Raw genomic sequence first — 23,166 nt, 5'->3', positions numbered from 1 at the left:
ACAAACTGATCTGGGACCAGGCTATGTAAATGGCATTATTATGTTTAGATAGTGTCTGTGTATGCTGCTGACTACAAAGCCTCAAATTGAATGTGAAGTTTGAAGAAAAAAATAAATGTCTTATAATGTGATTTTTGTATTTATTCCAAGTCACTGGTATACCATTGGTCTCAGTATGGAAGAGATACATGTTGATCAGAGCAATCAGATATTCTGATCACAGCAGGACAACCCTTCTGTCACTTTCCAACAGTATTTATGAGTGTTAAGGGAACGGTTTGTCGGCTCTTTAAATTAATCAGCAGTATTGATTGTGGAAAAGCAATCAGATAATGTATGACGTGTCAAACTTAAGTTGATAAAGATGAGCAAAAAAAGTCTGTATAAATTAAATAATTCAAATACTGAGCTGTATTATATGCTCAGTTATTATATTATTTTATACTAATACGCTCAGAGAAAGATTTTGAGAAGTAATATTTTTCTCACCTCTATCTTTTTGCTAAAATGATTGGCGCCCCTGTTTTCAACACCTCACCTTGCGAGGATAAAGCACCAGATCCAGTCCATGTACCAATGGCGTTTACATCTGTTGGATGACATAAAAATAGAGCTCTTTGGTGACGCACACCAGTGGTGGGTTTTGAGTTGAAAAAAAGATGCGTAAGCCATAAATAACCCCATGGGCAGTCCATAAGAGCAGACAAATGATAGCAAGGATCTTTAAAGACTCTGTATGGAGGAACAGTGCAAGGCCCCTCCAACGTGTTCTCCAATCTCGTAAAATATTTTACAAAAAGGCTCTGTGCTGTTAACCTCACAGGGTGTGGATTTGAAAACAATAATTCTGACCCCCATCTTTATTAGCATAAAATATAATATATGATACAATAACGCTCAGTACTAGTAGTATTTATTTTTTATACAGCCTTTTCTTCTCATCTTTATCAAGGGTGCCAATCATTTTGGACCTGACTGTAGATAGACCCTTTCACTGCATCCCTCTATTGGTCAAAACCAGGACAACACTGAAACAGTAAAAATACGTTTTAGTCACATTTCTGCAGATTTTATTATTCCAAATACATTTCTCGCAGCCTTCCTCTGTCCATCCACCTATCCCTTCCTCTCTCCATCCACCCATCATTCTGGTACAGTGTCACCAAGCCACTTGAGGTAGGGTGGGTTGCCCTGCTCTATGGGTAGGCTGATGACCTCTGCTACTTCATATGGGTGGTTGGACCTGTTAGCAAGCACACACAGCATGAGTCACACACACACAGATAGACAAATGCATGAACGCGCGCACACACACACACACACACACACACAGATAGACAAATGCATGAACGCGCGCACACACACACACACACACACACAGATAGACAAATGCATGAACGCGCGCGCACACACACACACACACACACAGATAGACAAATGCATGAACGCCCGCACACACACACACAGATAGACAAATGCATGAACGCGCGCACACGCACACAGTACACAGATACTGAGTCACTGATAAATGTCAATGGTAATTCTGGGAAAGGACTGATTAAACACCCCCACTGCCTGATTTAGTATGAAGACTACATATCATCCCTATAACTGAGGGAAATACAAGAACGCACGCACATATGTGTACACACACACACACACACACACACACAATGCTTACCTAACATATTCTGCCAGAGATGCAACCTTAGAACTTCTGGTCTTTATCATCTAAAAGCAGGAAGAAACTAGTTAGAACGTTAGCTACACCTCAGCTCAGATAAACCATATATATCGTCTTCATGTTTACAGACACTGTAGGTCCATGTCGAACCAGGAATAAAAAGGTGTGAATACTCACCAGCAACACTTCACTATCCTCCTGGATCTTCCCCTGCCACTCATATCTGACAAGAAACAGAGACATGTTGCCAATCCCAATCAGTAACCCTTCCATTCCCTTCATATGTGTGGTGGAGTGCCTGGATACAGCCCTTAGCCGTGGTGCCTTAATTACAGCAGTACAAATAAATGTTTTGTCATACCCATGGTATACGATCTGATATACCACGGCTGTCAGCCAATCAGCATTCACGACTTAAACCACCCCGTTTCTAATCTCTGATCCGTCATGGTCCACACTTACACAGATGTAATTTGGGGGACGATGTTGACACAAGCAGCCAGCTTCTTCTCAACGATTCCCCTGTCAGGTGGGGGGGGGGGGGGGGGGGAGAGAGAGAGAGACAATGACAACAACCAATCAGACTGGATGGATTAACTGCATCCTGCACAATATGGTGAACAAATCCATGATTCAGACTACAGGGCCGACGCAAACCATATGGATGTGTAACCAGTTCAGCCCTGGTGGATGTGTAACCAGTTCAGCCCTGGTGGATGTGTAACCAGTTCAGCCCAACTTGGCTCAGTTTGGCCCTATAGTGTGAATCAACGTCGCATTCGGGAGAGTGCAACTTTCTGAACATTGCCGATAGAAATGTCTTAGAGGTGACATCTGACTTGATTCCCAATTATACATAGCAGATTAGAATGTTTGTGTACGTCTGTGTCTATCCGTTACCTGGCCAGATCTTTGGCCACCTGTTCGTTGGGGCAGGTAACGAAGGCAGCAGAGTGTGTGCCCGACATGTAGGTCTCGGATGCCATGGAGAACGCTCTCAATCCCACAGTCCTCAGCAGCGTGAGCATCAACACGCTAAGCAACGCAATCTAGGGGTCGCCATGTAAACAGAGGTTAGGAGAAGAACTGAAAGACAACATTCTATGGTGGAAATATTTCACGAGAAATATATTAAATCAAATCACCCACTTCACTGTTTCTGCATATTACAATGGCTAGGACGAGGCTACATTTTGCTACACTGTATGTTACATTTGGCAAGACAACAAGCATATACGAACTGGATTGCAGACGGCTAAGCAACTTCTTGAATATGTCTATTCTACTTGACTACAGCTTGACTACTTGTGGTTTGGGACACATACTCACCACAAAGAATGCCCTCAGAGGTCCACCAGCCTGCAATCCTTCTGTAGCAGGCAGTCCAAAGCGCATTGCCTATGCAGCACTCTGCAGCAGGGGCAAGTGACATACATGCATTAGCAATCATACATGGCAGCCCGGGAGAGATGACGTTCAATGAGTTCATAGCATGACAAGTTCTGCCATAGGCAAACGTCCAAATAGTGAAAAGTACAATTCTGCTTATGGACTAGCTCTAGATAAAAACAGCATACAATACGAAGCTAGCGGCTAATTGGGTATGACTTTACTGTGTGTTTGCTCAACTCGCTATAACTTGGCATGTACAAATGCAGGACGGGAATTTTGCAAAATGGTTTGAAACGAAAGAATCCTCCGATACGAAAATACACAATCATGTCAAGCAAAGACTCTTCAATATCGGGAAAGCAAATACATTTATATGCTGCAGCAACTCAAACTGACCAGCTAAAATTACCTTCAGACAGTATGTTAGCAGTTTAGATGCAATGTGTACTGTTGCCACTCTCTAACGTAAAGATTAAGCTCTGCCGTAAAGCAGGATAGGTTGTTTACCAATTGGTCGTAAATGCAAAAGCAGAGAAGGAAGCACGAGATTTATGTCGATATGGTAACATTTTCAAGCGTATTATGTGGAAAATGTATTATTAGTAGTAATGCTAGTGGTATACAGACAGTGGTAGGGATTGTATTGACGTCGTTTCGCTTATTAATGTAAGCGTATATAAATGCTAAACTGGTTTATGGCTGCAATGTTAGCTTTGCCCAGCAGATGGCAACCTTAATCCATAAAATATATAACACCATCACGACAAGCAAGACCAGAAATGAATTCACTGTAAAGTTTGTCAGTGTTGTATTTTATTTACTTTTATTGTTTAAAAAGCATCACATCAAGAACAAAAAAATGTAACACCATATTTTTGTTTTGTTGCAGTTCATTGTAACACCGAGAAAGTTCACACATTCCTAACTACATCGCATCCGGCCGTGATTGGGAGTCCCATAGGGCGGCGCACAATTGGCCCAGCGTAGTCCAGGTTTGGCCAGTGTAGGCGGTCATTGTAAATAAGAATTTGTTCTTAACGGACTTGCCTAATTAAATAAAGGTTACATTAAAACAAACTTTTTTCCCATGGTTTGGTAAATAACAAAATTTGAGTACTAAAACTGAAATTATTTTTATTCCAAAATAAAAACGAATTCTCTGGACCCTGAAAGGAAATAGGTCAAGGGAGAGATAAAAATTGTTCCTCTCCTTGTATCTGAGCACAATAACACAGCATACTGACTGAGTAGCCCAAGTTAAACTTTTTACAGTAAGCATATAGTAATGCCCTTAAATATAGTCATGTTATTTTTGAACACCCCAAACCGGTAGATTAAATTACAGATTTAGTCGGTCGATAGGCTACATCAAACTACAGTCAGAGATTAGTTTCAATATACAGTATACTTAGAGGCATGTTTTGTCCAATGATACATGAAAAACATTAACATCTATTAAGCATTCTTATGTACATTGAAACTTGGGATTTCTAATTTTCTAACTATAAAAAATATATATGTGATGAAGAGATCTGTTTTGGTAGTAGCTGTGATGAACTATCTACACCACAATAGCTTTGCCTTCTCGCTACAGCCTAAGAACTATGCTTTGGTCCAACTAATGAATGAAAGTCTGTTATAAGTCAGTTCTATGACTGAATGTCCCTGCACACACACACACACACTTATCCTGACTCCTCCCCCTCCATCATCCATCCCTCCACTTCTCCATCCATCCATCCCTCCAACCACTCCCCCCTCCTCCTGTCCTTCCTCCATCCCTCTGGTCCTCCCCAAGCCCTGGCTCCCCCTTCCACGCCTCCTCCATTTTTCACTCCTTCCCGCTCCCTACCCTTCAACCCTCTACTCCCCCATCCTCCTTTCATCCCCACTGTCCTCCCTCAGTACTCCTGGTACCCCCCACCCCCCTCGCCGTTCATCCCCTGATAGGAGGACCCCCCCACAGGGGCTCCTTGTCCCAGATCGTCCCCCCCGGCCGTGAAGGTGTAGGGGTCCCCGGCCGCCCCAGCATCCAGGCTGGGGTCTATGTAGTCCTGGGAGAAGAGAGCAGAGTCTGCCCCCAGCTGGTACCTCTGATAGCCGAAGAAGGACTGGGCCGCCTTGGGGAGGGAGGGAGGAGGTGGGTGAAGAGAGTGGTGTGGGAGGGCATAGTTGGGGTTGGGGGGTGAGATGAAGTGAAGAGGGAAGGATGTGGGGAGGTAGAGGGGTGTAGGTTGGGGGTGAGATGAAGGGAAATGCGAGGGAGGTGGGGAGGTAGAGGGGTGTAGGTTGGGGGTGAGATGAAGGGAAATGCGAGGGAGGTGGGGAGGTAGAGGGGTGTAGGTTGGGGGGTGAGATGAAGGGAAATGTGAGGGAGGTGGGGAGGTAGAGGGGTGTAGGTTGGGGGTGAGATGAAGGGGAAAGGGATGGAGGTGGGGTGAAGAAGGTGCGGTGGGATGGTTGAGGAGGTTAGGGTGGGGATGGGGTAGGTGGAGAGAGAGGTAGAGGTGTGTAGATTAGGTGGTGAGGTGGAGGTAAATAGAAGGGAGGAGGGTGAAGAAGGTGGAGGAGGCTAAGGGGTAAGGTAGAGAGGAGTGGGTAGGTTGGGAAGGGATGTTTTGAAGGGGTAGTTGAACGGTAGATGGGTATCGTAGAGAGTGGAGGTTTGGGGTGGATGGGGTGTGGTTAGGTAGAGGTGTAAGAGATGATAAACAAATGCAGCATTTGTGGATTGGGTTTGAAAGGGAGTGAAAGAAAGAAAGAAAAGTAAGTGAATTGAATTAGTTGTCTGGAAAGCCAGGTTAAATCTTTATTAGATTGCTTGTTTGTGTCCCAAATTGCACCCTTTTCCCTTTATAGCTCTGGTCTAAAGTAGTGCACTACATAGGGAATAGGGCTCTGGTCTAAAGTAGTGCACTACATAGGGAATATGGCTCTGGTCTAAAGTAGTGCACTACATAGGGAATATGCCTCTGGTCTAAAGTAGTGCACTACATAGGGAATAGGGCTCTGGTCTAAAGCAGTGCACTACATAGGGAATAGGGCTCTGGTCTAAAGTAGAGCACTACATAGGGAATAGGGCTCTGGTCTAAAGTAGTGCACTACATAGGGAATAGGGTTCTGGTCTAAAGTAGTGCACTACATAGGGAATAGGGTTCTGGTCTAAAGTAGTGCACTACATAGGGAATAGGGTTCTGGTCTAAAGTAGTGCACTACATAGGGAATAGGGTTCTGGTCTAAAGTAGTGCACTACATAGGGAATAGGGTGCCCTTTGAGACACGAGCCTTGAGTCACTCAGGTCAGTTAGTTATCAAAGCAGTCGTTTAGCCATTCACATCTCACTCTTTGGTTTGGTAAAAACAAACAATCATTCACACTCGTCAGATAAAAAAAGACAAGAGCACAAGAAGATATGCAGTAACTGTGATAAAAAATGTATTTTCACTAAATGTGCATATTTATTGAATAGCTAAAGCATTTTAAAGGCTTTTGAGTTATAAAGACACCAAACTAATTCGCCAGCCTTTCACAAAATGGTGGAGGTAGCCTACCGTAGATGCCTGCCTACGCTGTGTGTGTGTATCTGTGTGTCTGCGTGTGTGTGTGTGTGTGTGTATCTGTGTGTGTGTGTGTGTGTGTCATACAGAGATATCACAGTCACAGCAGCGTCTGACTAGAAGCAATAAGGAGGTTAGCTGCAGAGGGATTGGAGATCTAGGTTTCCTACTAGAACAACACATTATATTATATTAGTGGGATGGGGGGCTGGGGGTGAAAAGTTGTAATTGCAGACTGCAGTTTTAAAAGCAAAGGGAGCTGGAAGGTTATTAGAAGAACACAGATTATATTAGTGGGATGGGGGGCTGAGGGGTGAACAGCTTCTGGTATTCCTCTTGGAAGGACACACTCTTTAGCCTCTCCATGGAGAAGAGAGTCAGCCCACCCTAGAGGAGAGAGAGAGCAGGTAGGACTTAGGGATCAAAGGTCATGGCAGAGGTGCTGGTTGGTCCCGATGGCTCAGTGGCTTGAGCATGGTGCTGGCAACAACAGTTTTGTGGGGTCCCTACCCACATGGATCATGTACTAATAATATGTTTCAGTGTTGACAGTTTAATAAGTTGCTCTGGATAGAAGTGCCTGCTAGATGACGAGGGTCCTATACTTAGATGTCTAGGCCCATTGGTGGCTGTTCTTCTGAACATTTTCCTTGAAGATACTGTATAATGAAGATACTGTAAAATGAAGACAGGGATGAAGTGATAGTGTTAGGAGTAAAGTGTACCATACCCAGGTGAATATGGAGAAGAAGGCGAAGGTGATAGCAGCACGAGCGGCATCCCCTCCCTCCCTCAGGGGGTTGTCCTCCTGCTTCGCCACCTGCCATTGGTTGGTCAGGAAACAGAACCCCACGAACCACATGAAGGACCAGAATGCTGCAGGGAGATATATATATATATATATGTGAGTGTGAGAGTGAGAGAGAGAAAGCGAGAGAGAAAAGAGAGAGAGAGGGATGAAAAGGAGGAGGGAGAGAGGGAGGAAAGGAAGGGAGAGGGGATGAAAGGAGGGAGAGAGAGAGCGAGAGAAGGGGAGGAGGATGGAAGGGAGAGAGAGGGAGAAGGATGAAAGGGAGGTAGAGGGACAGGGTGAGACAGGGGAGGGAGGGATGAAAGGAGGATGAGGGAGCAGAAAGGAAGGAAAGGAGGGAGAAAACAGAAGTTAGAAAGGTCACATTGAATCTTACATGTTAGCTCACTAGAACTAAAGTAATGGATGTGTCTTTCTCTCCCTCTCCCATGACAGGAAGTGAGCAGCAACAATAGACAACCAGTAGTTGAAAACCACTGAAGATTGACCATTTTGTTTTCTGTTTTCTGTTGTTGTTAAGCTCCTTCTCATTAAATGAGCAGGTGGGACACAGACATTACCCACCCTCTTCCACATCTCTCTTCTCCCTCCATCCTCTCCCACAGCTCTCTTCTCCCTCTACACACATCTCTCCCCTCTCTCCCCATCCATCCTCTCCCTCTACACACATCTCTCCATCTCTCTACACACCTCTCTCCATCTCTACACACCTCTCTCCCCCATCCTCTCCCTCTACACACATCTCTCCATCTCTCTATACACCTCTCCCCATACATCTCCCCTCTCTCCATCCTCTACACACATCTCTCCATCCTCTCCCTCTACACACATCACTCTACATACATCTCTCCCCTCTCTCCATCCTCTCCCTCTACACACATCACTCTACATACATCTCTCCCCTCTCTCCATCCTCTCCCTCCACACACATCTATCCCCTCTCTCCCCTCTTTCCATCCAACCTCTCGCTCATTTCCCTTTACTCCCTCTCCATACATCTCCTCCCTCTCTCTTCCTTGCTCCCCATTTCCACTCACCTGAAACCCCTACGTCTGCCAGTACAGCCTTCTTGCGGTCCTTGACGGAGCTGATCTGTGGGAAGTAGACATCCAGGGCCAGGAAGACCAGACAGCAGAGAAAGGCCAAGGTTCCCATGAACAGTCCATAGTTACACGCATTCTGGTTCCTGTCAATCAATCAATCAATATCTGTATTGTTCCAATGGGGAAATGTGTAGGGCAACAACACAAGTAATAACAGCCATAACAGATGAGATGCACATATGGAATATCAAAGAGATCAGATAGAGTCATAAAAGAGGAGCAGTAACTACTACAGTGTGTGTGTGTGTGTGTGTGTGAGTGTGTCACCTGTTGAAAATACAGAACTCCTGGGCCTCGTCCGGTCGGTTCACGTAACCCTCGTTGGCTATAGAACCAAAGATCACAATAGAGAAAAACTGTAAAGAGAGAAGGATAGGAGGGAGAGAGGGAAGATGGGAGGGAGAGATTAGGAAAGGGGAGGCGGGAAGGATCAGAAAGAAGTGTGTTGAGTGTCAGCCATACACACCAAGATAATAGTCTATTCCTACTATACACACACTAGCCCTAGGACCATGCCTCAGGACTACCTGGCCTGATGACTCCTTGCTATCCCCAGTCCACCTGGCCGTGCTGCTGCTCCAGTTGCAACTGTTCTGCCTGCGGCTATGGAACCCTGACCTGTTCACCGGACGTGCTACCTGTCCCAGACCTGCTGTTTTCAACTCTCTAGAGACAGCAGGAGCAGTAGAGATACCCTGAATGATCGGCTATGAAAAGACAACTGACATTTACTCCTGAGGTGCTGACCTGTTGCACCCTCAACAACCACTGTGATTATTATTATTTGACCCTGCTGGTCATTTATGAACATTTGAACATCTTGGCCATGTTCTGTTATAATCTCCACCCGGCACAGCCAGAAGAGGACTGGCCACCCCTCATAGCCTGATTCCTCTCTAGGTTTCTTCCTAGGTTCTGGCCTTTCTAGGGAGTTTTTCCTAGCCACCGTGCTTCTACACCTGCATTGCTTGATGTTTGGGGTTTTAGGGCTGGGTTTCTGTACAGCACTTTGTGACATCAGCTGATGTAAGAAGGGCTATATAAATACATTTGATTGATATCTCTACTGAAACACACAGAGAGAATATATCTACAGTACTGCCCTACAGTACAAACACTGGCAGAAAATACCTACAGTACTACACTACAGTATAAACACTGACAGAATATACCTACAGTACTTCGCTACAGTATAAACACTGGCAGAATATACCTACAGTACTACACTACAGTATAAACACTGGCAGAATATACCTACAGTACTTCGCTACACTATAAACACTGGCAGAATATACCTACAGTACTACACTACAGTTTAAACACTGACAGAATATACCTACAGTACTACACTACAGTATAAAAACTGACAGAATATACCTACAGTTCTTCACTACAGTATAAACACTGGCAGAATATACCTACAGTACTACACTACAGTATAAACACTGACAGAATATACCTACAGTACTACACTACAGTATAAACACTGACAGAATATACCTACAGTACTACACTACAGTATACACACTGGCAGAATATACCTACAGTACTTCACTACAGTATAAACACTGACAGAATATACCTACAGTACTACAGTATAAACACTGGCAGAATATACAGTCGTATGAAAACGTTTGGGCACCCCTCTGAGGCTGCATAATAATTGACTCTGTTGTCACAGAAAATGATCAGTGGCATGCCATTCATTTTCTAATAAAAGCTGAGTACTGGGGTATTGTCCAGACAAAGATTTTTAGTGTAGCAATATTAAGTTGTATGAAATTAAATCAGATGTGAAAAATAGGCTATGCAAAAATGTGGGCACCCTTGTCATTCTGTTGATTTGAATACCTGTAACTACTTAGCACTGATTAATTGGAACACACAATTGGTTTGGTGAGCTCATTAAGCCTTCAACTTTATATACAAGTGCATCCAATCATGAGAAAAGGTATTTAAGGTGGCCAATTGCAAGTTGTTGTTCTCTTTGACTCTCCTCTGAAGAGTGGCAACATGGGGGCCTCAAAACAACTCTCAAATGACCTGAAAACAAAGTCTGTTCAACATTATGGTTTAACATTATGGCTACAAAAAGCTATCGCAGAGATTTAAGCTGTCAGTGTCCACTGTGAGGAAATGGAAGAACACTGGCACAGTTCTTGTTAAGGCCAGAAGTGGCAGGCCAAGTAAAATATCCGAGAGGCAAAGGATGGTGAGAACGGTCCAAAACAGCCCACAGACCACCTCCAAAGACCTACAACATCCTCTTGCTGCAGATGGTGTCACTGTGCCTCGTTCAACAATTCAGCGCACTTTGCACAAGGAGAAGCTGTATGGGAGAGTGATGCGGAAGAAGCCTTTTCTGCACACGCCACAAACAGAGTCGCTAGAGGTATGCAAACGCACATTTGGACAAGCCAGCTTCATTTTGGAATAAGATGCTGTGGACTGATGAAACAAAGACTGAGTTATTTGGTCATAACAAGGGATGTTATGCATGGCGGCAAAAGAACACAGCGTTCCAAGAAAAACACTTGCTACCCACAGTAAAATTTGGTGGGGGTTCCATCATGCTGTGGGGCTGTGTGACCAGTGCCGGTACTGGGAATCTTGTTAAAGTTGAGGGTCGCATGGATTCCACTCAATATCAACAGATTCTAGAATCAGTCACAAAGTTGAAGTTACGCCGGGGCTGGATATTTCAACAAGACAACGACTCAAAACACTGCTCAAAATCTACCCGGGCATTTATGCAGAGGAACAAGTACAATGTTCTGGAATGGCCATCCCAGTCCCCAGACCTGAATATCATTGAGAATCTGTGGGATGTTTTGAAGCGGGCTGTTCATGCTCGGCAACCATCAAACCGAACTGAACAGGAGATGTTTTGTAAGGAGGAATGGTCCAAAATACCTTCATCCAGAATCCAGACACTCATTAGAGGCTATGGGAAGCATCTAGAGGCTGTTATTTGAGCAAAAGGAGGCTCTACTAAATATTGATGTGATTTTTCTACTGGGGTGCCCAAATTTATGCACCTGTCTAATTTTGTTTTGATGCATATTGCACATTTTCTGTTAATCCAATAAACCTAATTTCACTACTGAAATATTACTGTGTCCATCAGTTATTTGATAGATCAAAATGAAATTGATGATCCAAACACCCAATTATTTATAAATGGAAATCATGGAAATTGTCAGGGGTGCCCAAACCTTTTCATACGACTGTACCTACAGTACTTCACTACAGTATAAACACTGGCAGAATATGCTTACAGTACTACAGTTTAAACATTGGCAGAATATACCTACAGTACTTCACTACAGTATAAACACTGACAGAATATACTTACAGTAATTCACTACAGTATAAACACTGGCAGAATATACTTACAGTACTTCACTACAGTATAAACACTGGCAGAATATACTTACAGTACTACACTACAGTATAAACACTGGCAGAATATACTTACAGTACTTCACTACAGTATAAACACTGGCAGAATATACTTACAGTACTACACTACAGTATAAACACTGGCAGAATATACTTACAGTACTACACTACAGTATAAACATTGGCAGAATATACTTACAGTACTACACTACAGTATAAACACTGGCAGAATATACTTACAGTACTACACTACAGTATAAACACTGGCAGAATATACTTACAGTACTTCACTACAGTATAAACACTGACAGAATATACTTACAGTACTTCACTACAGTATAAACACTGACAGAATATACCTACAGTACTACACTACAGTATAAACACTGGCAGAATATACCTACAGTACTTCACTACAGTATAAACACTGACAGAATATACCTACAGTACTACACTACAGTATAAACACTGGCAGAATATACTTACAGTAATTCACTACAGTATAAACACTGGCAGAATATACCTACAGAAGCTGTATGGGAGAGTGATGCGGAAGAAGCCTTTTCTGCACACACGCCACAAACAGAGTCGCTAGAGGTATGCAAACGCACATTTGGACAAGCCAGCTTCATTTTGGAATAAGATGCTGTGGACTGATGAAACAAAGACTGAGTTATTTGGTCATAACAAGGGATGTTATATATGGCGGCAAAAGAACACAGCGTTCTGTCAGTGTATAAACACTGACAGAATATACCTACAGTACTTCACTACAGTATAAACACTGACAGAATATACTTACAGTACTTCACTACAGTATAAACACTGGCAGAATATACTTACAGTACTTCACTACAGTATAAACATTGGCAGAATATACTTACAGTACTACACTACAGTATAAACATTGGCAGAATATACTTACAGTACTACACTACAGTATAAACACTGGCAGAATATACTTACAGTACTACACTACAGTATAAACACTGGCAGAATATACTTACAGTACTTCACTACAGTATAAACACTGACAGAATATACTTACAGTACTTCACTAAACACAGGCAGAATATAGGGTTCATGCTATTTCTACTAAGGGGCAAATCCTATATTTCACTCACGTCAAAAGTTCACTTAGTTGTTTTTTGATGTCAATGGAATTATGAATTGCCCTAAAAGGCTCTATCAATCTAAACCACTGAGAGAAAAGGTCCTATCAAAGCCACTGAGGGAAAAGTTCCTATCTATCAAAGCCGCTGAGAGAAAAGGTCCTATCTATCTATCTATCTATCTATCTATCAAAGCCACTGAGAGAAAAGGTTCTAAGCCACTGAGAGAAAAGGTCCTATCTATCTAACTAAACCACTGAGAGAAAAGGTCCCATCTATCAATGCCACTGAGAGAAAAGGTCCTATCTATCTATCAAAGCCACTGAGAGAAAAGGTCCTATCAAAGCCACTGAGAGAAAAGGTCCTATCTATCTATCAAAGCCACTGAGAGAAAAAGGTCCTATCTATCAAAGCCACTGAGAGAAAAAGGTCCTATCTATCAAAGCCACTGAGAGAAAAGGTTCTATCTATCAAAGCCACTGAGAGAAAAAGGTCCTATCTATCTATCAAAGCCACTGAGAGAAAAGGTCCTATCTATCAAAGCCACTGAGAGAAAAAGGTCCTATCTATCAAAGCCACTGAGAGAAAAAGGTCCTATCTATCAAAGCCACTGAGAGAAAAGGTTCTATCTATCAAAGCCACTGAGAGAAAAGGTTCTATCTATCAAAGCCACTGAGAGAAAAGGTCCTATCTATCAAAGCCACTGAGAGAAAAAGGTCCTATCTATCCATCAAAGCCACTGAGAGAAAAGGTTCTATCTATCAAAGCCGCTGAGAGGTAAGGTTCTATCTATCAAAGCCGCTGAGAGGTAAGGTTCTATCTATCAAAGCCGCTGAGAGATAAGGTTCTATCTATCAAAGCCGCTGAGAGATAAGGTGTCAATCTCCCCCTTTCCTGTTCTGGGTGCCTTTATTTACACACACACACACACACACACACACACACACACACATCATTCCAATCCTTGTCTATCATTCTAATGTCAAAATAGACCAAACATACACACATGAAAGGCGTTCATGCACACCTTTTTGGTATTATTTTTGGTAGAATGGTTTCTGATGCCTTATTTGAATATTACACCTGCCATTGGAGCTGAAAGGTTGCATATCGTTCCACATGAAGACTCAAATCAGAGTGCGTGTGTGAGTATATACACTGCTCAAAAAAATTAAGGGAACACTTAAACAACACAATGTAACTCCAAGTCAATCACACTTCTGTGAAATCAAACTGTCCACTTAGGAAGCAACACTGATTGACAATACATTTCACATGCTGTTGTGCAAATGGAATAGACAACAGGTGGAAATTATAGGCATTTAGCAAGACACCCCCAATAAAGGAGTGGTTCTGCAGGTGGTGACCACAGACCACTTCTCAGTTTCTATGGCTGATGTTTTGGTCACTTTTGAATGCTGGCGGTGCTTTCACTCTAGTGGTAGCATGAGACGGAGTCTACAACCCACACAAGTGGCTCAGGTAGTGCAGCTCATCCAGGATGGCACATCAATGCGAGCTGTGGCAAGAAGGTTTGCTGTGTCTGTCAGCATAGTGTCCAGAGCATGGAGGCGCTACCAGGAGACAGGCCAGTACGTCAGGAGAAGTAGAGGAGGACGTAGGAGGGCAACAACCCAGCAGCAGGACCGCTACCTCCACCTTTGTGCAAGGAGGAGCAGGAGGAGCACTGCCAGAGCCCTGCAAAATGACCTCCAGCAGGCCACAAATGTTTATGTGTCTGCTTAAACGGTCAGAAAGAGACTCCATCAGGGTGGTATGAGGGCCCGACGTCCACAGGTGGGGGTTGTGCTTACAGCCCAACACCGTGCAGGTGTTGGCAAATCACCAAGATTGGCAAATTCGCCACTGGCGCCCTGTGCTCTTCACAGATGAAAGCAGGTTCACACTGAGCACATGTGACAGACGTGACAGTCTGGAGACGCCGTGGAGAACGTTCTGCTGCCTGCAACATCCTCCAGCATGACCGGTTTGGCGGGGGGTCAGTCATGGTGTGGGGTGGCATTTCTTTGGGGGGCCGTACAGCCCTCCATGTGCTAGCCAGAGGTAGCCTGACTGCCATTAGGTACCGAGATGAGATCCTCAGACCCCTTGTGAGACCATATGCTGGTGCGGTTGGCCCTGGGTTCCTCCTAATGCAAGACAATGCTAGACCTCATGTGGCTGGAGTGTGTCAGCAGTTCCTGCAAGAGAAAGGCATTGATGCTATGGACTGGCCGTTCCCCAGACCTGAATCCAATTGAGCACATCTGGGACATCATGGCTCGCTCCATCCACCAACGCCACGTTGCACCACAGACTGTCCAGGAGTTGGCGGATGCTTTAGTCCAGGTCTGGGAGGAGATCCCTCAGGAGACCATCTGCCACCTCATCAGGAGCATGCCCAGGCATTGTAGGGAGGTCATACAGGCACGTGGAGGCCACACACACTACGGAGCCTCATTTTGACTTGTTTTAAGGACATTATATCAAAGTTGGATCAGCCTGTAGTGTGTTTTTCCACTTTAATTTTGAGTGTGACTCCAAATCCAGACCTCCATGGGTTGATACATTTGATTTCCATTGATAATTTGTGTGATTTTGTTGTCAGCACATTCAACTATGTAAAGAAAAAAGTATTTAATATGAATATTGCATTCATTCAGATCTAGGATGTGTTATTTTAGTGTTCCCTTAATTTTTTTGAGCAGTGTATATAGGGGAGTTCCCTTCATATTAATTGGACCTTTTACTCTCTATATTAAAACCCCCTGGTGTTTCCCCCAGTAAAACCCCCACAATGCTTTGGGAATCAACATCCCCTTGGGACTTAGTGATCTCTTACACACACACACACCACTGCATTTCAGATCAACAGACAAATTAAATGGCATCCTATTCCCTATATAGTACACTACTTTTGATCATTTGGGACTCACAATTAGTAGCTCATTGGGTTAGAAAAGGTCTTGGGTCATAATTGTATTTGGCATCACATGGAATGTTCTCTCTCTCTCCCTCCCTCCTTCCCTTTCTCTTTCCCTCCCTCCGTTCTCCTCTCGCTCTCTACCCCCTCTCTCTTTCTCTCTCCCTTTCTCCCTCTAGTAGGTAAATGTGTTTTCTCCAAGGCCGTGTCCTGTAGCCTTCTCATCTCAAGGCCCCAGGCCCAAATCAAAGCAGGCATTGTGCAGGCATTGTGCAGGCCACCACGTGGGGTCCTGATCTCGTGACAATCCGATGGGACATTTTGAAAGTAGGCATTAGATTTGCCAGAATCATTTATATTTGTGTGTGCATGTGTGTGTGTGAGCCTGTGTGCGTATGTGTCTGCATTAGCATGCCTGCCTGTGTGTGTGACAGTGTGTGAGTGAGTGTACAGTACTCTGACCTCTAGTCATTAAGCCTAATGTGGTTAGCAGTATGGTGTCAGAATGTGGGGCACATTGGTACTGACAGGCCCCCGAACATAGAATCCTGATTCCTGCCCATTCAAGAGGTTCCAAGCCCCTTCTAGAGATGATATTTCTACACTGTTGCCTCCACTACTGAACATATAGGTACTATACTGCTAATATACATGCAGTCTATATGACTTTACAGGAGGAGAGAAAGAAAACAAGAGAGAACAAGAAAGAAAGATGTTAGAAAGATGTTAGATGAAAACTGTCCCTTTCTCTCTCTCCCTCCCTTTCTCTCTCTCTCTCTGCTACCTATGTGTGATTCTGCAACGTTATTGCTACTTAACCTGTATATACTGTAACTCAACACCAGCCAGAGAGATGGAGAGGGAGAGATAGAGACAGACAGAATAAGGAGACAGAATAAGGAGAGAGAGAGAGAGAGCAATAGATAGAGAATAAGGAGAAAGAGAATAAAGGAAGAGAGATTCGAGAGAAAGAATAAGAAAGAGGGAAAACAACTGACACCTTTATATGTTTAGTCCTAATTGCTGCTGTTACCATAGGTACAGTAACCAAGGTGTTTCTTTGAGGTCACGCCTGGAGGCGGAGCTGCAGATGTCTACACAGGAAATTATTATCATCCACGAAGTGAAAACAGGAAGTGACACAGTTGTACTAATGGTGAATGTGAAAAATGTGCGTGTACACGTAAACACACACACACTTCCCTTCCCACAACATGTCATCTCTAATCAGAGTCTATTCATTGAGCTGCGACCTCAACACTGTTATCCCATAGAAATACAATCTACCACCCATTATACCATAATTGCCTTGAATGGTAAGGTCCCTTCTATAGATTATATTTCTATGCACTGGGATGCAGTTCCTTAGACTGCTGAGCCACTGGAGGCCCAGGCATGTATTCTTTATGCATAGCCAAAATAGTTAATTTTTTCTCAAATTCTTATGAATAACGAAAAACTAATTGTAGTTGATTTACAGTTGTCACCCTATTTCCCAGGTCAAAAGTAGTGCACTGTATAGAGAATAGGGTGCCAATTGGGACGCTCCCTCGGATTTAACAGATCGAACAGGGGGCAAAGCACACACTACAACAAAACACGTGGGCACCGTGCTTATGGCTGCATTTCTCTAGGTTCAATAGCTACAACCGCTTCAAAATCGTAGGCCACCTGCGTCGTGCGCCTTGTTGCTTGCATCCCCAAAACCTTGACCTTGTTTCAGGTTCCAACTAGACTACAACATATTTGGACAGTGTTGCTAGCACGACAGGTCTGTTATGCTTAAAGTACACATGCACGCACTGGTGGGAAAGTGAGAATTGAGAAACGGGGAGGCAGCCAGCGAGAGGCGCACATTTTGAGTCAAACACACATACATAACAAACGACCGTCGTTCGGGACCGCCGCCGTTATTAGCCTGAAATGAACAGCACGTAGCTACTGTAACGGTATAGGCGATATAACTGTAACGGTACTCACCCAAGAGAGGATCCGGAGGATGGTGTGTGGCTGCTGGAAGAACGTTATAGGGTTGAAAGCACCTCCAGCCTTCCCAGCTCCATATGCCATGCCCTCCATTTTCGGACTCCGGACGGTGTGTGTGCGTGCGTGTGTTATCTCTCTTCCCGTCACTCAGGGAACACAGAGAGTTATTCTAACCGATTTTGACGCAATATTCATCAAATCAATATGTCCCCGTTTCGCCCGGTGTATTGACCCTATCTCTCTCACTTTCTCAATCGCCAACTCCCTCTTTAGTCTATTTGGTCCTATCTCAAATCCCCGCTTCGTGTCTGTTGCTGTCTATCTGCCTGTGTTGTGATTTTCTCTCTCGCTCAATTCAATTCAAGGGCTTTATTGGAATAGGAAACATATGTTAACATTGCCAAAGCGAGTGAAGTAGATAATAAACAAAAGTGAAATACACAATAAAAATGAACAGTAAACATTACACTCACAGAAGTTCCAAAAGAATAAAGACATTTCAAATATCATTTTATGTGTATATACAGTGTTGTAACGATGTGCTAATAGTTAAAGTACAAAAGGTGGAAATAAATCAACATAAATATGGGTTGTATTTACAATGAGTTCGTTCTTCATTGGTTGCCCTTTTCTCGTGGCAACAGGTCACAAATCTAGAAGTTCCAAAATAATAAACACATTTCAAATGTCATATTATGTGTATATATACAGTGTTGCCATCTTAGAGACTTTGTCGCTATATTTAGCGCGTATTCAGACCCCTCTAGCACACATTTTCTAAAAATCGACTAGCGACAAATCTAGCGAATTTTTCTGGTGTTATTGGAGACTTTTGGAGACTGACGTGGAAGCATATTTCGTTCTTACTCTTCTCAACGAGCAGCGGATGCTGCCGTGGGCCCCACCCTTGTCCCAAAGCACTCACAGAAGGCCCAGTCCTCGCGCAGCAGTCACTCCCAGCTGCAGTCAGAGCAGGAGATGTTCACCCCTCCCAGTCCAGACTACAAATGAATCGTGGGAAGCCGCCACTGGTTGATCTCGCCCTGGCTTACATTCAAGGCGGGATGGAAATGTTAAATGTTCTTTGTCTAAAATAAATCACTGTACAAAAATAAATCACTGCATTTGACTCACACAGGCTCAGTCACTTACTCACCTTGTCCACTGTGTGTGTGCCGCTCTGTGACATAAGCTAAACATCTAGCTGGCTAGCTCATCATGTCTCAGTCTAAACTGCACACTCAAAAATACAGAAAGGAGTGGGAATTAAACCCTGAATTCAAAGGCTGGTTGAAGCCATTTATTGGAGATGATACACGGGCATACTGCCTGGTGCACGAAATCTAAGGAAGTCTCTAGATTTTGCTCGCCTGAAGTAGAGTATATTGTGATAAACTGCAGGCCACACTACTTGCCTAGAGAGTTCTCAGCTATACTTTTCGTGGCTGTTTATTTACCACCACAGACAGATGCTGGCACTAAGACCGCACTCAGTCACTAAGTGCGGCACTAAGACCGCACTCAGTCAGCTGTATAAGGAAATAAGCAAACAGGAAACCACTCATCCAGAGGCGGAAACTTAAATCAGTTCGACCAAATCTCTATCAACATGTTAAATGTGCAACCAGAGGGAAAATAATTCTAGATCACCTGTACTCCACACACAGAGACGCATACAAAGCCCTACCTCGCCCTCCATTTGGTAATTCCGACCACAACTCTATCCTCCTGATTCCTGCTTACAAGCAAAAATTAAAGCAGGAAGCACCAGTGACTCGGTCTATAAACAAATGGTCAGATTAAGCAGATGCTAAACTACAGGACTGCTTTGCTTGCACAGACTGGAACATGTTCCAGGATTCATCTGATGACATTGAGGAATACACCACATCAGTCACTGGCTTTATCAATAAGTGCATTGAGGATGTCGTCCCCACAGTGACTGTATCTACATACCCCAACCAGAAGCCATGGATTACAGGCAACATTCGCACTGAGCTAAAGGGTAGAGCTGTCGCTTTCAAGGTCAAATCAAATCAAATCAAATTCATTTATATAGCCCTTCGTACATCAGCTGATATCTCAAAGTGCTGTACAGAAACCCAGCCTAAAACCCCAAACAGCAAGCAATGCAGGTGTAGAAGCACGGTGGCTAGGAAAAACTCCCTAGAAAGGCCAATACCTAGGAAGAAACCTAGAGAGGAACCAGGCTATGTGGGGTGGCCAGTCCTCTTCTGGCTGTGCCGGGTGGAGATTATAACAGAACATGGCCAAAATGTTCAAATGTTCATAAATGACCAGCATGGTCGAATAATAATAAGGCAGAACAGTTGAAACTGGAGCAGCAGCACAGTCAGGTGGAAGTTGAAACTGGAGCAGCAGCATGGCCAGGTGGACTGGGGACAGCAAGGAGTCATCATGTCAGGTAGTCCTGGGGCATGGTCCTAGGGCTCAGGTCAGTTGAAACTGGAACAGCAGCGAGAGAGAGAAAGAAAGAGAGAAGGAGAGAATTAGAGAACGCACACTTAGATTCACACAGGACACCGAATAGGACAGGAGAAGTACTCCAGATATAACAAACTGACCCCAGCCCCCGACACATAAACTACTGCAGCATAAATACTGGAGGCTGAGACAAGGTGCGGGACTTTAACCCGAAAGCTTACAAGAAATCCTTCTATGTCCTGCGACGAACCATCAAACAGGTAAAGCGTCAATACAGGGCTAAGATTGAATCATACTACACTGGCTCCGACGCTCGTCGGATGTGGCAGGGCTTGCAAACTATTACGGACTACAAAAGGAAGCACAGCCGCGAGCTGCCCAGTGACACGAGCCTACCAGACGAGCTAAATCACTTCTATGCTCGCTTCGAGGCAAGCAACACTGAGGTATGCATGAAAGCATCAGCTGTTCCGGACAACTGTGTGATCACGCTCTCCGTAACCGCCGTGAGTAAGACCTTTAAACAGGTCAACATACACAAGGCTGTGGGGCCAGACGGATTACCAGGACGTGTGCTCCGGGCATGTGCTGACCAACTGGCAGGAGTCTTCACTGACATTTTCAACATGTCCCTGATTGAGTCTAATACCAACAGGCTTCAAGCAGACCACCATAGTCCCTGTGCCCAAGAACACAAAGGCAACCTGCCTAAATGACTCCAGACCCATAGCACTCATGTCCGTAGCCAATGAAGTGCTTTGAAAGGCTGGTAAGGGCACACATCAACACCTTTATCCTAGAAACCCTAGACCCACTCCAATTTACATAGCACCCAAACAGATCCACAGATGATGCAATCTCTATTGCACTCCACACTGCCCTTTCCCACCTGGACAAAAGGAACACCTATTTGAGAATGCTGTTCATTGACTACAGCTCAGCGTTCAACACCATAGTACCCTCAAAGCTCATCACCAAGATAAGGATCTGGGGACTAAACACCTCCCTCTGCAACTGGATCCTGGACTTCCTGACAGGCCGCCACCAGGAGGTGAGGGTAGGTAGCAACACATCTGCCACACTGATCCTCAACACTGGAGCTCCACAGGGGTGCATGCTCAGTCCCCTCCTGTACTCCCTGTTCACCCAAAACTGCATGGCCAGGCACGACTCCAACACCATCATTAAGTTTGCTGACGACACAACAGTGGTAGGCCTGATCACCGACAACGACGAGACAGCCTATGGGGAGGAGGTCAGAGACCTGGCCGGGTGGTGCCAGAATAACAACCTATCCCTCAACGTAACCAAGACTAAGGAGATGATTGTGGACTACAGGAAAAGGAGCACCGAGCACGTCCCCATTCTCATCGACGGGGCTGTAGTGGAGCAGGTTGAGAGCTTCAAAATCCTTGGCGTCCACATCAACAACAAACTAGATTTGTCCAAACACACCAAGACAGTCGTGAAGAGGGCACGACAAAGCCTATTCCCACTCAGGAAACTAGGATCCTCAAAAGGTTCTACAGCTGCAACATCGAGAGCGGTTGCATCACTGCCTGTTACGGCAATTGCTCGGCCTCCGACCGCAAGCCACTTCAGAGGGTAGTGCGTACGACCCAGTACATAACTGGGGCAAATCTGCCTGCCATCCAGGACCTCTACACCAAGCGGTGTCAGAGGAAGGCCCTAAAAATTGTCAAAGACCCCAGCCACCCCATAGACTGTTCTCTCTACTACCGCATGGCGAGCGGTACCGGAGTGCCAAGTCTAGGACAAAAAGGCTTCTCAACAGTTTTTACCCCCAAGCCACAAGACTCCTGAAAATGGCTACCCGGACTATTTGCATTGTGTTGCATTGTGTGCCCCCCCCAACCCCTGCTGCTACTCTCTGTTTACCTTATATGCATAGTCACTTTAACTATACATTCATGTACATACTACCTAAATTGGCCCGGCCAACCAGTGCTCCCACACATTGGCTAACCGGGCTATCTGCATTGTGTCCCACCACCCGCAAACCCCTCTTTTTACGCCTCAGCTACTCTCTGTTCATCATATATGCACAGTCACTTTAACGATACCTACATGTTCATACTACCTCAATAAGCCTGACTAACAGGTGTCTGTATATAGCCTTGCTACTCTTTTTTCAAATGTCTTTCTACTGTTGTTTTATTTCTTTACTTACCTACACACACACACACACACACACACACACACACACACACACACACACACACACACACAGACACACACACACACACACACACAGACACACACACACACACACACACACCTTTTTTTTCCTTTTTTCCCCACACCCTTGGTTAGAGCCTGTAAGTAAGGTCTACACCTGTAGATTGATGTGATTTGTATTGTAAGGCTGATTTCTACCCCGACCTTAGTGATGTAAACAAACACATGACAACTCAAAAACACATGACAACTCAAAAACACATGACAACTCAAAAACACATGACAACTCAAAAACACATGACAACTCAAAAACACATGACAACTCAAAAACACATGACAACTCAAAAACACATGGCAACTCAAAAACACATGACAACTCAAAAACACATGACAACTCAAAAACACATGACAACTCAAAAACACATGACAACTCAAAAACACATGGCAACTCAAAAACACATGACAACTCAAAAACACATGACAACTCAAAAACACATGGCAACTCAAAAACACATGACAACTCAAAAACACATGGCAACTCAAAAACACAT

At 44.3% G+C, this 23,166-nt stretch overlaps 2 protein-coding genes across 8 annotated transcripts; both read right to left on the bottom strand.

The window, feature by feature from the left end:
• Positions 1–123: 123 nt before the first annotated feature.
• LOC109885237 (protein CutA homolog) lies at positions 124–3,614 on the bottom strand. The gene is made up of 7 exons (XM_020477090.2): positions 3,486–3,614; positions 3,014–3,094; positions 2,585–2,733; positions 2,147–2,206; positions 1,862–1,907; positions 1,682–1,731; positions 124–1,243 (listed from the first exon to the last, which is right to left on the bottom strand). Exons 2-7 carry the CDS (start codon positions 3,077–3,079, stop codon positions 1,144–1,146), a joined length of 471 nt encoding a protein of 156 aa, XP_020332679.2. The 5' UTR covers positions 3,080–3,094; positions 3,486–3,614; the 3' UTR covers positions 124–1,143.
• A 253-nt stretch (positions 3,615–3,867) lies between these two features.
• Positions 3,868–18,327, bottom strand: LOC109885236 (synaptogyrin-1-like). 7 transcript variants are annotated; one of them, XM_031811559.1, is made up of 6 exons: positions 17,966–18,327; positions 12,478–12,603; positions 8,816–8,904; positions 8,483–8,631; positions 7,365–7,510; positions 3,868–5,648 (listed from the first exon to the last, which is right to left on the bottom strand). In XM_031811559.1, exons 1-6 carry the CDS (start codon positions 18,062–18,064, stop codon positions 5,121–5,123), a joined length of 1,137 nt encoding a protein of 378 aa, XP_031667419.1. In that variant the 5' UTR covers positions 18,065–18,327; the 3' UTR covers positions 3,868–5,120. The 7 variants fall into 7 exon arrangements, with proteins under 7 accessions (XP_031667419.1, XP_031667422.1, XP_031667424.1 ...); XM_031811562.1 differs by having other exon boundaries at positions 3,868–5,196; positions 17,966–18,323; XM_031811563.1 differs by lacking the exon at positions 3,868–5,648 and adding an exon at positions 6,491–7,021 and having other exon boundaries at positions 17,966–18,319.
• Positions 18,328–23,166: the final 4,839 nt, after the last annotated feature.

This window comes from Oncorhynchus kisutch, unplaced genomic scaffold (assembly GCF_002021735.2).
Source record: "Oncorhynchus kisutch isolate 150728-3 unplaced genomic scaffold, Okis_V2 Okis01b-Okis20b_hom, whole genome shotgun sequence".
Classification (NCBI taxonomy): Eukaryota; Metazoa; Chordata; class Actinopteri; order Salmoniformes; family Salmonidae; genus Oncorhynchus; species Oncorhynchus kisutch.
The sequence above is the reverse complement of the archived record's forward strand: the minus strand, read 5'-3'. Positions and strand labels throughout refer to the sequence as shown.